The 14394-nt window shown below is 46.3% G+C and overlaps 2 protein-coding genes across 8 annotated transcripts; both read left to right on the top strand.

Moving 5' to 3' along the window:
* Positions 1–2518: 2518 nt before the first annotated feature.
* LOC111068267 (F-BAR domain only protein 2) lies at positions 2519–14291 on the top strand. 5 transcript variants are annotated; one of them, XM_022357634.2, is made up of 13 exons: positions 2519–2599; positions 7948–8341; positions 8403–8969; positions 9039–9234; positions 9290–9886; positions 10586–10837; positions 11381–11486; positions 11557–11912; positions 11977–12149; positions 12215–12954; positions 13015–13350; positions 13414–13643; positions 13714–14291. In XM_022357634.2, exons 2-13 carry the CDS (start codon positions 8312–8314, stop codon positions 13809–13811), a joined length of 3681 nt encoding a protein of 1226 aa, XP_022213326.2. In that variant the 5' UTR covers positions 2519–2599; positions 7948–8311; the 3' UTR covers positions 13812–14291. The 5 variants fall into 5 exon arrangements, with proteins under 5 accessions (XP_022213326.2, XP_022213328.2, XP_022213325.2 ...); XM_022357636.2 differs by having other exon boundaries at positions 2549–2638; positions 9290–9703; XM_022357633.2 differs by having other exon boundaries at positions 2549–2638.
* Positions 2524–7423, top strand: LOC111068268 (lysine-specific demethylase 3B). 3 transcript variants are annotated; one of them, XM_022357639.2, is made up of 2 exons: positions 2524–2599; positions 4668–7423. In XM_022357639.2, exon 2 carries the CDS (start codon positions 4686–4688, stop codon positions 7290–7292), a length of 2607 nt encoding a protein of 868 aa, XP_022213331.2. In that variant the 5' UTR covers positions 2524–2599; positions 4668–4685; the 3' UTR covers positions 7293–7423. The 3 variants fall into 3 exon arrangements, with proteins under 3 accessions (XP_022213331.2, XP_022213330.2, XP_022213332.2); XM_022357638.2 differs by having other exon boundaries at positions 2551–2638; XM_022357640.2 differs by lacking the exon at positions 2524–2599 and adding an exon at positions 3124–3208.
* Positions 14292–14394: the final 103 nt, after the last annotated feature.

The raw sequence follows: 14394 nt of genomic DNA, 5'->3' as shown, positions 1-14394 counted from the left end.
ACGATAGTATCGATTTTTTTTTCCAAAACTTTCGATCGTTTGACTATTCTTACGGGGGGGGGGGGGGGGGGGGGGGGGGGGCCAATTTATTTATTAACATTTCTTTGTAGAGCTTGTGGGAGTCTTCTTAAAATTATGAAAACCATCGAAGTTCCTCCAGCAGTGTCATAATGGCATCAGGGGAAAAATTTCTTATGATAATAATACAACGTTTCAAGTTTTTGTTTCATGATTTTATGTTTATTTCACCTTTTCCGGTCAGGGTTGCAAAGCAAAAAGTGCAGTTAAGCGAAAAGAAGTGGCGGTTTTTGCCACCGGGTTTCTATGTGCGTCGCCAGACGCAAAGAAGCTGCGCAGCCCACCCTATAAGGCTCCCGATCAATTTTGTGACTCATGCAAATATCCCCGTTCCTCAATTTTTATACTCGATTTAATATTACTAGCTAGTTAGGACTCCAACCACCTAACATATCATTTATGAGATAGATGATTGAATTTTCTACAATCTGGTTTATTTTTATGATAAGGTTTCAACAAAGAAGATCAACAAAAATGTCTCTTTTTTACACGTTAACTACACACTTGAGACACATCAACGACTTTTTTTTCGCGGCGGGTGGGGCGCCCGGCGACGCCGCCGTCTTTCATGATGCAATAACGTTAATTACGTTGATGCACATCGAAGCAGATTTATTTTTCTGGTATGCATAAGATCTGTATGATAGTATATAATTTTCACTTATGTATCTTTCCAGCTTGTTCTTTATAATACCATTAACGATTTTTCCGGACTGATATCAAGATTGGGGGTTTTGTTTCTGTGGTTCTTTTTTGGTTGGGGGTTTTTGGCTCCTGGGTTGGTTTTTTTTTGATTCTCGCTACTTGTTTCACGTGTATGCATTTAACATTTCATACGTGTCTCTTTGGTAGCCGCATTTTCCACTATCCACTGCCGTTTTTTGTGCTTCTTGGTCGCGTTCGCCGGGGGGGGGGGCCGCGACGCCGGGGGCGCGCGGGGCCGGCTTGTTGTTTGTTTCTACGCTCATGTGCCGGGGGGGTGTTGTTGCCGCATTTTACGCCTTGATCGATTGAATATTGTGTTGTAGTACTTTCCTATTGATTTCAATATTTTAAAGTGTTTTGTTTTCCTTTGTTCTCTAGTGAATTGCATAAACACGTTAAACACCTTCTGGAACATAAATCTACATTCTTCAGTTGTTTTGTTTTATATGTACATATATTCCCGGTAATTGTTATAAGTTTTAAATAAATTGCAATGTAAGTTATTTCCAACTTTATTATATAAAGTTACGAATAACACCTATTTATAATTATTTCAATACAATTATAAGTAGGTTATTTTTAATTTATATTTTAATTCAAATATAGTTATTTTGTTTTTTTTCCTTATTTTTATTTTAAAGTTGAAATAAGGTTATTCCATAACTTTTATTTAAGATCAAAATAAAAGTTAAATTGATTATCCTTTGAACTAAGTGGTGTACTATCATAAATTTATACATATTCCTGACTATGAATTAATACCTTTCATGCGATACATGGCATGTCCTTCAAGGACGAATATTAAGGAATGCGTTTATCATCATAAATAATTTCGGAAAGCGTCGAATTTTCCGACCTCCTTGTAGCTGTTGCATCTCCGCAAGCTCTAGGGCGCACGATTCAGACGGGTTGCCCCATTAATTGCTGGTAGGTCCTTTACCAATCTGACGTCCTTCACCTCGGGGGGGGGGTCATTGCGTTCTTACCGCCCGTAAGATACATTTGATTTTGTATGGGAAAAATTACAGCAACATGGGGAAATTAATTGCTGCTAATTGTTGTGCAACTTTGGCACGAAATGAGCAACAAATTTTAATACCTTGGGAAAATAGATATTATAGAAAAGAGATATTGTTGGTAATTTCAGGCTCCAATTAATGCAGAAACTACTCTGTTTTAAAGATATTAACGAAATTTTGTAGCTCACGGGTACCAATAATAGGTATCAGAACCGGGATAAATCTATTTATATAACACAAAATATATGCATTAATAGGTAAACTACATCTCAATCTAAGAAAAATTCCATATTAATATTTCAAAGCAGCTTGGAACAACAAATTTAACATCAAATAAAGGAAATATGGTATACAATATGCGTATGGACGTATAGAAGAAACGTGGTTGACAAGCAACAATGACGTCACATTTAGTCAACATTTACGTTTTATGCTTTGGCCGTTTTTGTTTGAACCTTATTATGTAAACAATCCAATGAAAAAGAGTTCTGAAAACTAGCCAATTCTGAACAAAATTGATTGAGGAATCGGATAAAATTATTTGCTTAGGGCTGAAAGGGCCAACTAGCTTGTAATATTAATCTGAATATCACAATTATGGAATAGACAAAACACTTGAAATTAATGTTTTAAATTTATGGTATTTAAATGGTATTTCTCGAAACTGAAATGGTATTTAATGGTATTTATTTTTTGGCCGGATGTTATTTTTTATCGTTGTCGTCACGGTCACGCTGCTCCGCTCCTATGTTTTGGTCTTGGCGAAGAGTTATATTAAAAAGTAGAGTTTTATAAAAGTAAGCCCCGAGTGTTTTCCCAACATGTTTTAAGTAAATGTAAGTTGCTATTTACTCTCCTAAGCGTATAAATTAGCTGGCGAAAAGTAGCTTGTTGGTTCTATCCATTTGGTATGCAGGAACGCCAAGTTTTCTATGTAGGTGTGTGCGTGCGTGAGTGAGTGTGATGTGATGGTGTTTGTAAAGTTCAGTACACAAATTTAAATTGATAAAAATGCAACAATGGCAGCGATTCTAAATTGCAGCAAATGTGTTTCCTGGTGACCAAAGTGCTTATTAATTGTTCTTTAACAGACCGAAATCATGGAATGTGCACCTAAAGGCCGAGCAAAAACAAATTCATTGAAGAAAAAAAACAAATCTAGAGCGATGTAGTAATCCGCCAGTGTTGCCGTGCAGTCGCACAGCGCCTCAGAATAGTAGCAGAGCCCTAGTCCCGTACCCGTACACAAATATTTATCTGGAGTCGGCGTTATCAGACGGCTTGGGTAAACTCCCCAGTAAAATTTAAAGTTCGATGCTCGTCGTGCGTGTTTTCCATTGTTCCCTACGGTTTATTGATTGCAGTGGTGGCGTTATATAAAGCGCAGGCTTTCATTGAATTAAAAGGTCAGGCATAAATAAAGCGCCCAGAAAGTGAATTGATTGATCAATTTGAGAAAGGGGGAAGAGGTGTGGAGAGCGAGTCGCTTGTAGGGTTTTCTTTCGTCGCTTCTCATGTTTTTCCCCATTTCTCTTTCGCCTTGTTTCGTAAGACTTCTGTGCTGGCTGTGCGGTGAACGCCCAAAAACACAAACAAGCCTGCTCGCCCGCCCGTATACGTACGTTCGTGTGTTGTTTCGCTTTTGTGCGTACATACGGACGTGAGGGCTGTTCTTGTGTCATCCAGGGTCAATTTCCCGATGTCCACTCAATTATATGGCCATATAATTGGTAGGCACTAGCCGCAGGCTCGGAATTTCCGTCTGTCTGGCTGTCCAGCGACACTTGTTGCTTCTGTTAATTGGCATGTTAGGGTTAACGTTAACAGAGCTGTTAAGATCCAGAGCCCCTCCAGATATCATTCGATAACCTTTTTGACTATGTTTCGCCTTCGATTTGATTATCACGCTCATCCTAAAAATAACAAAAAATATAGAGGAATCATACGTATATCATTTTGCTGTACAGTGAGCGCTTCATAGACAGACATTTTTTGGTTTTTCAGGGCAATTGATTGATTGTAGCGAACAGGGTTTTAAGTACTTAACACAGAAGAAAATGGTTTTTAGGGCAAAAGATCAAAAGAGTGACAAAATATGGAGGGTCCTGTGCAAGCGGTGGGCACATTAATGCTCTCTTCTTTCTGTGCCTTCTTAGCTGCTCCCCAATGCAAAATTCATTACTCTATCGGACGTGCACTGTACATACTCATACTGTTATTGAAAGGGGTGTATAGAATAAGCTCTATCGGCATACAGAATGTGACGCCCACATTCCCAATTTGTGGCGTAGTTTATTATTACAGGGTAAATTTATTACCGACGTTTATTGTCGCGTCTTATCAAAATATCCTAGCTTCTTGGATACATATGACTTAAGTGACTTGAATAACATAACATTATCCTCTGCGCATGCTACGTATTGTTTAAGTAAGGCTCTCCTCTGCGCAAGGTAATGTGGAGGCAGTGAGTAGTTGTGCTGTATTCTCTTGAAGCTCTCTGCTCGATTCATTCACGTAAGATGTGCTTGTGCATTGACGAAGAAAAGCCAACGAAAGTTGTCCGCCACATTACCGGAAAAGCAAAGCAGTTGCAGCCTGCAACCGCTGCAACCACGGCGAAAAAGTGTTAAACAGAAGACAAAATCCATATCAAGAAAAGACAAAATGGCAAGCAAAATAAAAATAAAGATAAACAAGAAAAGCAAAGCAAAGAAGATCGGGAGCACGGAGCATGGAGGAGCACGCAGCATCAGCCACTTCACACGAGATGCATTACCAGTGCAGAGGGGAAAAAGAAGGGCCAGAAAGAAACCGAAAAGCTCAACCCACCCTCTTTTTCTTCCTTCCTTTTCTTCCTTTTCGAAGGCCAGAGAGACACACAAAATGTCACAGAACGAACTGGCAGCGGCGGCCCCTGCTGCACAAACTGCTGTCACCGCGACCCGCAAGCGCACAATATCCCCATCGAGCTCTCTCTCCCTACGATCGGATCCGAAATCGATTATTGAGATACACATCTCAAATGAGAACAAGACAAAGAAAGCTTGCTTGGAGGCGCAGACTGGAAACGGAAATGGAAGTCCAGAGGCGAAGCTAAATCAGGACCAAGAGCAGGAACCAGGAACCAGCAGTAGTCAAGCAGCAGCCCTGTTGACGGACGACGAGGAGCTCCGACATAAGCAGTACCGGGAAAGTTGCTCCATCTTCTTGCAGGATCTGCCCTGCTTTAAGTTGCAGCAGGAACAACCCACTGGGGATACAACGGTAGCGGAGGTACCCAAGTGTCGCGAATGCCGCAAGCGACATGTGACGCCCTCCCCCAGCGAGAGTGATGCCACCAGCAACGATGTCTATTGCAGGTTCTACGAATTCCGACGCCTGCAGTACAACGGCAAGGGGGAGCTGAGTGTGGCCGGTTTTCCGAATCCCTACATCGAGCCCACAAAGGAGGATTACAGCATTTGGCAGCCGGATGGCACGACCGCGCCCACCAGTGGCTTCATGGACATACAAGTGTGCCGATACATACTCCTACATGCGGGCGATCAGTTCTGCTATCTGTGGCGGCAGGAGGCGGAGGCTCTGAAGCTGCACGAGAATCCAGATGGGACCATCGCCTGGAAAAAGGCTGTAAAAGGCATTCGAGAAATCTGCGATGTGTGCGACACGACGCTGTTTAACTATCACTGGACTTGTCGCAAGTGCGGCTTTGGCGTGTGCCTGGACTGCTTCAAGGACAGAAAGGAGGGGCAGCGCTTGCGGCGCGTAGAGACAGCCCTGCAGAAGGGTTGCGACGAATATCACTGGGGGCTCTGCACCGATCCCAGTGGTCCGCAGCAGCATGCCATGACCGAGCTGATGCTGACGCAGATCATTGCCGGCGATGCGCTGAACGTTTTGGGCAGGCTGCTGCACGAGGTGCGCACCCTGTGGCAGGTGCCGCAGGTCTGCGGCTGCCTGCTGAGCAAGCAGGAGGTGAAGGACCCCCAGTTGAACGCCTTCATTCAGGACATGATCAAGGAGTCGCAACTGAAGCAGCACACAAGCTTCTCCTCGCTGGCCACCGAGCAGAAACTGCACCAGCAGCAGAGGCTGGAGCAGCTGCACTCCAAGAAGCTAGAATTCGCCCGGGAACGAGGCATAGACTACGTCCCGGGTCGGGTCTGGACCAAAGAGACCCTCGGAAAAGATCCAATCACGAGTGCGTTCGATAACTTCAAGCACATAAACTTTCTGCGGAAGGGTCTGGCCGGTCTTAGGAGGTTTCTGCCACCGAGAGCCATGACCCTGGCCCATTCCACGCAGCTGGCTCCGGGCGTGCCCCACGAATGGCTGTGCGATGGCAAGCTCTTGAGGCTCACGGATGCCATGCATCCGGACAATCGTGTGCTCTACCAGGAGGTGTGGAAGTGTGGCCAGCCCGTCATGATCTCAGAGGTGGCTCGCTCTTTGAACCTGGATCTGTGGCATCCGGAGGCCTTCTGCCGGGACTTTGGCGACAAGCCAAACGATTTGATCAACTGCCTCAATGGCAATCTGGTGCCCAATCAGCCCATGCGGCACTTCTGGGAGGGATTCCAGTGCATGAGCAAGCGTCTGCTGGACGCCAATGGCAAGCCCATGCTGCTTAAGCTGAAGGACTGGCCACCGGGTGATGATTTTGCCGAAATACTGCCCACTCGGTTTGCAGATCTCATGCAGGGACTGCCAATGCCGGAGTACACGTTGCGGACGGGCAATCTGAACATTGCCAGCTGCCTGCCCAAGATGTTTGTGCCGCCCGATCTGGGCCCCAAGATGTACAACGCGTACGGATCGGCCCTGCATCCCGACAAGGGAACGACCAACCTCCATCTGGACATCTCGGATGCCGTTAATATAATGGTCTACGTCGGAATACCCCAGGACGAGGATAGCAAGCCCCAGCTGGCGGCCACACAGAAAGCTATTGCCTTGGGCGGATGCGATTATATCACCCGTGCTCGCTGCCAGTCCCCCGAGGTGCTGCCCGGAGCGCTGTGGCACATCTTCCCGGCTCGCGATGCCGACAAAATACGCGATCTGCTCAATCGCGTGACGCTGGAGAAGGGCTTCCGCCTGGAGCCCGATCACGATCCGATACACGATCAGAACTGGTATCTGGACGACAAGTTGCGGGCCCGTTTGTTCAAGGAATACGGTGTGGAGGGTCATCCCATTGTCCAGTGCCTGGGCGATGCTGTCTTCATACCCGCCGGGGCACCGCATCAGGTCCAGAACCTGCACAACTGCATCAAGGTGGCCGAGGACTTTGTCTCGCCGGAGAACATCACTCACTGCTATCATCTAACGCACGAGTTCCGGCGCCTCTCGCACTCGCACACCAACCACGAGGACAAGCTGCAGATCAAGAATATCATTTACCATGCCATCAAGGACTGCTGCACCATCTTGACGCGGGCGCTTGACGAACGCATTGATGTGGAAATGGCCAAGCTAAAGGGAAATTAGATTGCACCATCATCATTTACACTTGTTCGTAGACATAGCATTCAAATTTTAATTCCGTCAATTAATTAATTCAATTAAGAGAATTTAACTCTATTCAATCATCCATATGTACTTCTCTAATATGCGTAGTAGTAGCAAAACAATTGTGTACTGGCCTCTTTTTAACGTTAAGTTCAACATTTGCATTCAAATAATAATCCAATAAATATAATAAAACTTGGTCTCTTATTATTATTTATATAACACTAAGATTCAAAGATTCAGGACCCCTGAATCCCTGAAACCCCTGAACAGTATGGTCAAGATATCCTCCTGAGAAGTGTTTGGGTTGTGTTTGCAGAGACAGAACCAGTGGTCCGGCAACCTTATTGAATCGAATGAGCATGTTGATGTACCAAGAAGCTCCAGTGAGTGTTCCGAGAATATTAGACTGAGCTATTTGAATAGTGCCCCATGGTGGGGTGGCCATAAGTTGAAAATGGTGGAATTATGAAATCTCTAATTTACGACCACATAACTGTCAGTCTCTGTCACTTTGTATGTGAGGGCTGGAGATATATATACATATAGCTAATATTCAGTGATGCTCAACTAAAGTACAACTAAAATATAAATTTGGTGAACACAACTAAAGATCTACTTAATTTTATTTTAGAGTGACTGCAGATACCAAGAGTGGGAACGTGCATGTAGAGAGCATTAGCATCGCATAAATACCAGTGTCCATGCATGTTGAAGACGAAGCGGAAACAGAAACTGATGATGAGGAGTCCAGCGCATGCCCAGGACAAGACAAACACTATCATCAACATCCGTTCATGTTGCTGCACATGAGCCAGAGCCACTAGGGAGCTGCTGCTGTTGCTGCTTCTGTTGCTGACAAGTCAGGTTCAAAGTCAATTAGAAAGCAATCAAGCCAAGCCTTTACGAAGACTGAGGGGAGAAGGAAAATAATAATAATAATAAATTAAAGTTTAAGAAGCACGAGGCGAGGAACGGAAAACATTCCGAAAGACAACATGACGGTGGATTTCAATGATTACTTTTGGGTATGCCGCCTCAAGCCTCAGCAACTGGAAGAATCCGTAATCACTTTATTCACGTTTACAGGGCGAGAAGAACAATGGGTTCGATGTGTTGTACCACAACATGAAATTTGGCCTGGTGGCCAGCAAAGAGCTGTCCGAGTTCCTGCGCGAGAAGTCCAACATTGAGGAGCAGAACTCCAAGATGATGTCCAAGCTGGCGCACAAGGCCAGCACCGGGACATTGAACAGCACCTTTGCCCCGGTCTGGACCATACTGCGCACCTCGGCAGAGAAGCTCTCCACCCTGCACCTGCAAATGGTGCAGAAGCTGACGGAGCTGGTCAAGGACGTGGCCAAGTATGCTGATGAGCTGCACAAGAAGCACAAGACCGTCAAGGAGGAGGAGTCGCAGACTCTGGAGTGTGTGCAGGCCATCCAAACGTCGACGGTGGCTGTGCAAAAGTTGCGAGATCTGTATGCCAGCAAGGTCCTGGAGCTGGAGAAGCTGCGCAAGGACAATGGCTCGCACAAGGATGCAGAGAAGCTGGAGAGCAAACTGAAGAAACTGCACGAGGACTACAAGGCGCTGTTGGATAAGCATAATCCCATTAAAAACGAATTTGAGCGACGCATGACGCAGACCTGCAAGGTAAAGGGCCTCCTTAATCACTTCCCGTCTTCCTATTTCCTGGCTAACAGTAGTTTCTACTTTTTGTAGCGTTTCCAAGAGATCGAGGAAGTCCATCTGCGGCAAATGAAAGAGTTTCTGTCCACCTATTTGGAAATGCTGCAGAACAATCATGACATGGTGGGGCAGGTGCATTCCGACTTCAAGCGCCAGTTTGTGGACATGTCTGTGGACAAACTGTTGGAACAGTTTGTGCTCAACAAGTATACGGGCCTTGAGAAGCCAGGTAAGACATCCAATATCCCCTGTAATCATGTCTCTTACGTTCCTTCTCCTGACAGAAATGCCCGAACTAGAATGTATTGCTCTTTCGAGTGGATCGAGGCTCCAGCAGCCGCAGGCCTCTGCCACCGCATCTAATTCGAATTCAGCTACCAGTATTCAAGCAGCACTCCGGTCTGGCAGCGCAGCACCCGCTTCTGGCAGCATTGTGTCCATGGATCAGCGAGGTGATGCCCTGGCTGCCATCTCTTTGGGCAGTGGCAGTGCGGCCAGCGGCAGTATTCCTTATGCCGAGGACGCCATACTCGGGGCCGGAGCCGGGTCACTGGCGTCGCCGCGTCCCACATCGCCGGACATTTCTGTGGTGGGTCAGCCACAGCCAGCCACCTCTACGGTGAAGAGCTTGCGTTCGTGGTTCATGCCCACAGCGAAACAGCAGCCTCAAACTCAGACCACGGGTGCTGGAAGTTTCGGTATGAGCGGCAGTGGAAGCATCAACAGCACCACCAACAACAACAATTCCACCACCAACAACACCACCACCACAACAACAACAGCAACGAACAGTAGCAACACAGCAACAACTGGCACGAATAATCTCACCACCAATATCACCACCAAAAACTCTCCTATCTATGAGGACAATAGCAACGAAGGTTCATTCTCTTTGATTTTGTTTTTATTTTGTTGCTTTTCGATTCCTTTGTTGTATCTTATGGTTGTAGTTCTTCCGACTAAATGCATATTTTCTAAACAGTTTGATGTATTTGTAATATAATTCACATCTTTGCGTAGAACTATTTGCGTACGTGATACCGGGAGTAGCCCTGGAGTAACCTTAATTTAGTCATGCTTTAAATATTCATTTATTCCAATTTTCTAATACTTTCTCCCTTGCTATTGGTTTCATTTATTGGTCTAAATGTTGTAAATGAATCATTGAATATTTTCCCCGTCCAACACTGTTCTTAATTTATGTCTAAAGTTTATGGATTTCCCTTTATTTTTAGTTGCTTTCGTTCTATCAATCAATTTATTCAAATGTACACTCAAACACCAGCCAATCAGTCAATCAAAAACATTAGAGACTAAGGGACTACTTATACATATGCACACAACAACACACACACACACACACACAGCACACGCCACATCACATGAATGCCCAATAAGCCTAACTAACTATCGCCATCTTTTCTCTGTGCTTCTCTTCTGTCTTTTTGTCTAATATCCGTTCCATGCTTTGCCACCTCCATCATCCATCATCCATCAACTCTTAATCATCGTTCATGCCAAATCAAAACCCATCATCCATGCCATGCACTGATCGACTAATCAAAATCAACAAACTTTAGATCAGCAACAACAGCCGGCCGAGGCCTTAACACCAACTGCCAGTGCAGGTGGTGCCAAAAAGCAATTAATGAATGCAACGACAAGCGAGCAGCAATTATCGAAATCGTTAAATGAGCAAGAACATCTCCAACAGACAGCATCAGCAAACAGCACCACAGTAGGAGCAGCAGCAGCCCCGACAGCAGCCGCCACAACGACAACGTCCAGACGTGCAACGTCACTTTTAAATATATTTACATCAAACTCTCAGGGTAAATGAATCTCAATGAAAGTGATTGAACCCACCCCGCTCCTGTCCTGCCCTGCCATGCCCTGTCCTGTCCACAAAGTTCCTGTACACCCTTAACCCTGTACCCTGTACCTTGTATCCACCTGTACCTGTACGATCCATCCGAAACGCATGCTTTAAGTTTAGGTTAAATATGTACAAATTTAAAGGCTTTTCTGTGTGCACCAGCTTACAGCGTATTGTAACCTCATACCCTGATTAACATTCAAACCATTTGGAGCACTTTACGGCGGTGTTTGAGTCACGAGTTCCCAGCATATAATTACATTTAAGTTTCCAATGTAAACTATAAACTATTCTATGAGAACTAACCATTTGTCCAAAGCTTCGAATGTCTGACTGCTCACTGAGAACATGTTGAAAGTGTTGTTTAGTGTCTTGAAGGGAGGCAGTGTCTCCCCTCCCCTCAAATATGTATTGTATATACGTTCTATTAGCCTCTAGCTTGCCTAATCCTAAGCCATCTCATAGCTAACACAAATTATAATCAATATTTCGCTGGCAGTGTCGGGCATCTTAAGGAGTCGCCGTGACAAGACGAAAACTAAAAAATCCAAAAAGAAGAAAGACAATGAGGCCGCCGAGCACATACAGGAAGAGCGTCTGACCAGGTGGGACAGTCAGACAGTAGAATCAATTCTTAATCCTTAGCTAACACTCTCCTAACTATCGCGCTTCCAGCGTGGATAGGGCCAACAATACCCTGCTCGATTACGATGATCACGGACGCAGCATGAAGACACAGAACTCGAGTGGCAGCAGCGCTGGCGGTGGATTGGCAGCCTTGTCTGTCACCTCTGCACAGGGAAGCGTGGACTCGGCTGGGGCCAGCAGCATGGGCGGCAGTGGAGGCGCTGCCGGGGCGAGTGGCGGCAGCCTACCCAATGCCGGAGCGGCTCTTACCGCGTCGGCTTCGACTACAGCTCCTGCTGGTGGCTCCAGCGGTACTGGAACTGGGACTGGCTACGAAGTGGATGAGGAGGGCTTCAGCATACAGCCGGCCAAAGAGATCGCCTGGGAGGAGGGCCAAGACAAGTGTAAGATTTGCCAACAATGTGACCTGACAACTGAAGAAATACTAATAATTGGAACCCTTTAAAGCTGGCAGTTTCTATTCCGACTCGGATACGGACTCTGATAATGACAAGCAGGAGCGGCGTATCCATGTGAAGATCAAGCCGCTGAACAACGGCCAGGCGCCGATGTCGGCCAGCGTTGATGAGCTGCGTGCCACCGTCGAAAACATTTCCCTGTCTCCAACTGGAGTTTTTTCAGTAAGTTATGCGTACACTCCATTTCAGATTGCTCTCTAATACCTAATCTACCTGCATTATCACAGCATCACAGTCAACAGCTGCAGCAGGGGGCGCGAGGGGCACCGGCCTCGCGGCAGCAATCTCCCGAGATTTCGAATGCCTCAACGCCCACGGCCAGCGTGCATCCATACGCACCACTGCAGAGTCCCACATTGTCCAACAACAACGCAAACAATGCTAGCAACAATCGATATGCGGATTTGGGAGACATATTCTCGGAGCTGGGCGACATGAGCATGTCCGCGCCAGCATCGGCCACACTAGGCAAGCCAGGGGGACGCCAGATACCAACACCAACGTCCGCGTCTGCAGGTGGAAGCATAGCCATACCACGTCCTCCTTCGCGTCGCTCGGACATGATTGCAATTGGACCAGCCGCAACGAACACGGCACCTGGACGCGGTAGAATGTCTCCGGCTCCCGTGACGGGAGCTCCGATGAATCGAGCCGAGAGCATTGGCAGCCTGGAGTTCCGCACGGCCATTGGGGGAGTGGGCTCCTCGCGGGGACCATCTCCGCTGACAATTGGTATTTCGGACACAATACCGCTGGCGGTGGCCTTCCACGAGATTATACACGCCTACTTCAGGGGAAGCGATGAGTCGCGGTGCCAGGTGAAGGTGTCCGGTGATATGATGCTATCATTCCCAGCCGGCATTGCCGGCCTGTTAGCCAATAATCCCAATCCAGCCAAGCTGGGTTTTCGCATTAAGCATGTACAGAATCTTGAGAATCTTGTTCCCAACGGGAAACTGGTGCAAATGTGAGTATCGGTGTTCATTCCACAAGACTGTCTCAACATCGTTTATTTTCCTCCACACAGAGATCGCCAGCAGTCGAGCGCATTGAGCACCATGCTAGAGTTCAATATGGGAGCATTGACGGCCCTCCTGCGAAGGCAGGCGGAGAACAACCCCACTGCATCGTATTTCAATGTGGACATACTCAAGTACCAAGTGCGAACCAAGCCGGGGGCCAGCTCGTGTCCCTTCCAGCTGGTCAGCTACTGGAAGTGCGAGTCCAGCTATACAGCCCTCAAGGTGGACTACAAGTACAACAACCATGCCATGGCCAGTGCCTCGCCTCTCCTGAACGTCACGCTGTCCGTGCCCGTCAATGGCTCTGTGCGTAATGTGCAGTCCAAGCCCCATTCTGCGTGGTAAGCAAGATACCTTCTCACTCCGATGCCCCACAACTCATTCCTGTTCCATTGTGCTGTTAGGTTGGGCGAATCGAATCGTTTGGTTTGGAACTTTACGGACATATCGCAGAACTCCCAGGATGGTGGTGTCGGAACCTTGAGGGCTCGCCTTGAGCTCAACGATGGTCCCTCAACACCAGCCCTGTTGGCCACTCAGTTCAACTGCGAGGGCACCACTCTATCGGGCATCGAGTTTGAGCTCCAGGGCAGTGGATATCGCTTGTCGTTGGTCAAGCGGCGCTTTGTGTCAGGTTAGTTTGACCGGTGGATGATGAATATGTGGGACCTTCTAACGTTTGTCCTTTCTCCATCGGCTTGCAGGAAAATATGTGTGCGAGGGCGATGGTATACGTAGCGGTGCGACACCCACACCCCCATCGGTGGGCTCTACAAGTCCGTATTCGGCAAAATCAAATTAGTTTTTCCCCAAAATTCAACATCGAGATGACATCGTGCGGGAATGGAAAATGGCAATATGGCAATAGGCTCGTGAAAACCTAGAGAAATTTTGTAACTAAGCTTAACAAAACACATACACCCACACTACACACACATGTATGAATGCATCACAGTAGTGTCGCGCCTCTTGAGTTTTCCTGTGAGCTTTTCTTTATGTACTATGTTTGTATACTCGGAATTCTGTTTCACGCGTAATGTTGATTCTACCTGGAAATGGAATGGAAATGGCTCCGATCTGGATGGTATTATTTGTTATATATACACGTTCGAGTATATATTATTGAAATGTATGTATTTATTATGTTTAACTGAATACGATGTAAACGTAGATTTAATGTATGTAGATATCTAATCACACAGAACGTTGATTTTATGTTCTCTTTTGTACACACACAACACAACACAACCAAATCCAAATGTATTAAATGTAAGATACAAAACCTGCATTGCTTCTCATTTGGAGAGATTTTGTGTTTGGGCATACGACACGACACGACACGAACTTCGCTCTGTGGACTTTGTTTTTGTCGAAGCGAACGATTG

Source organism: Drosophila obscura, unplaced genomic scaffold, assembly GCF_018151105.1.
Source record: "Drosophila obscura isolate BZ-5 IFL unplaced genomic scaffold, ASM1815110v1 contig_4, whole genome shotgun sequence".
In the NCBI taxonomy this organism is placed as follows: Eukaryota; Metazoa; Arthropoda; class Insecta; order Diptera; family Drosophilidae; genus Drosophila; species Drosophila obscura.
The sequence above is the reverse complement of the archived record's forward strand: the minus strand, read 5'-3'. Positions and strand labels throughout refer to the sequence as shown.

Bases quoted from the DNA above. Each gene is read 5' to 3' on its own strand.
- LOC111068268 (XM_022357639.2), top strand. From the start codon at position 4,686: ATGTCACAGAACGAACTGGCAGCGGCGGCCCCTGCTGCACAAACTGCT.
- LOC111068267 (XM_022357634.2), top strand. From the start codon at position 8,312: ATGACGGTGGATTTCAATGATTACTTTTGG. The intron at 8,342-8,402 runs GTATGCCGCCTC...TCACGTTTACAG, and splicing joins ATTTCAATGATTACTTTTGG to GGCGAGAAGAACAATGGGTT. The intron at 9,887-10,585 runs GTTCATTCTCTT...AACAAACTTTAG, and splicing joins TGAGGACAATAGCAACGAAG to ATCAGCAACAACAGCCGGCC.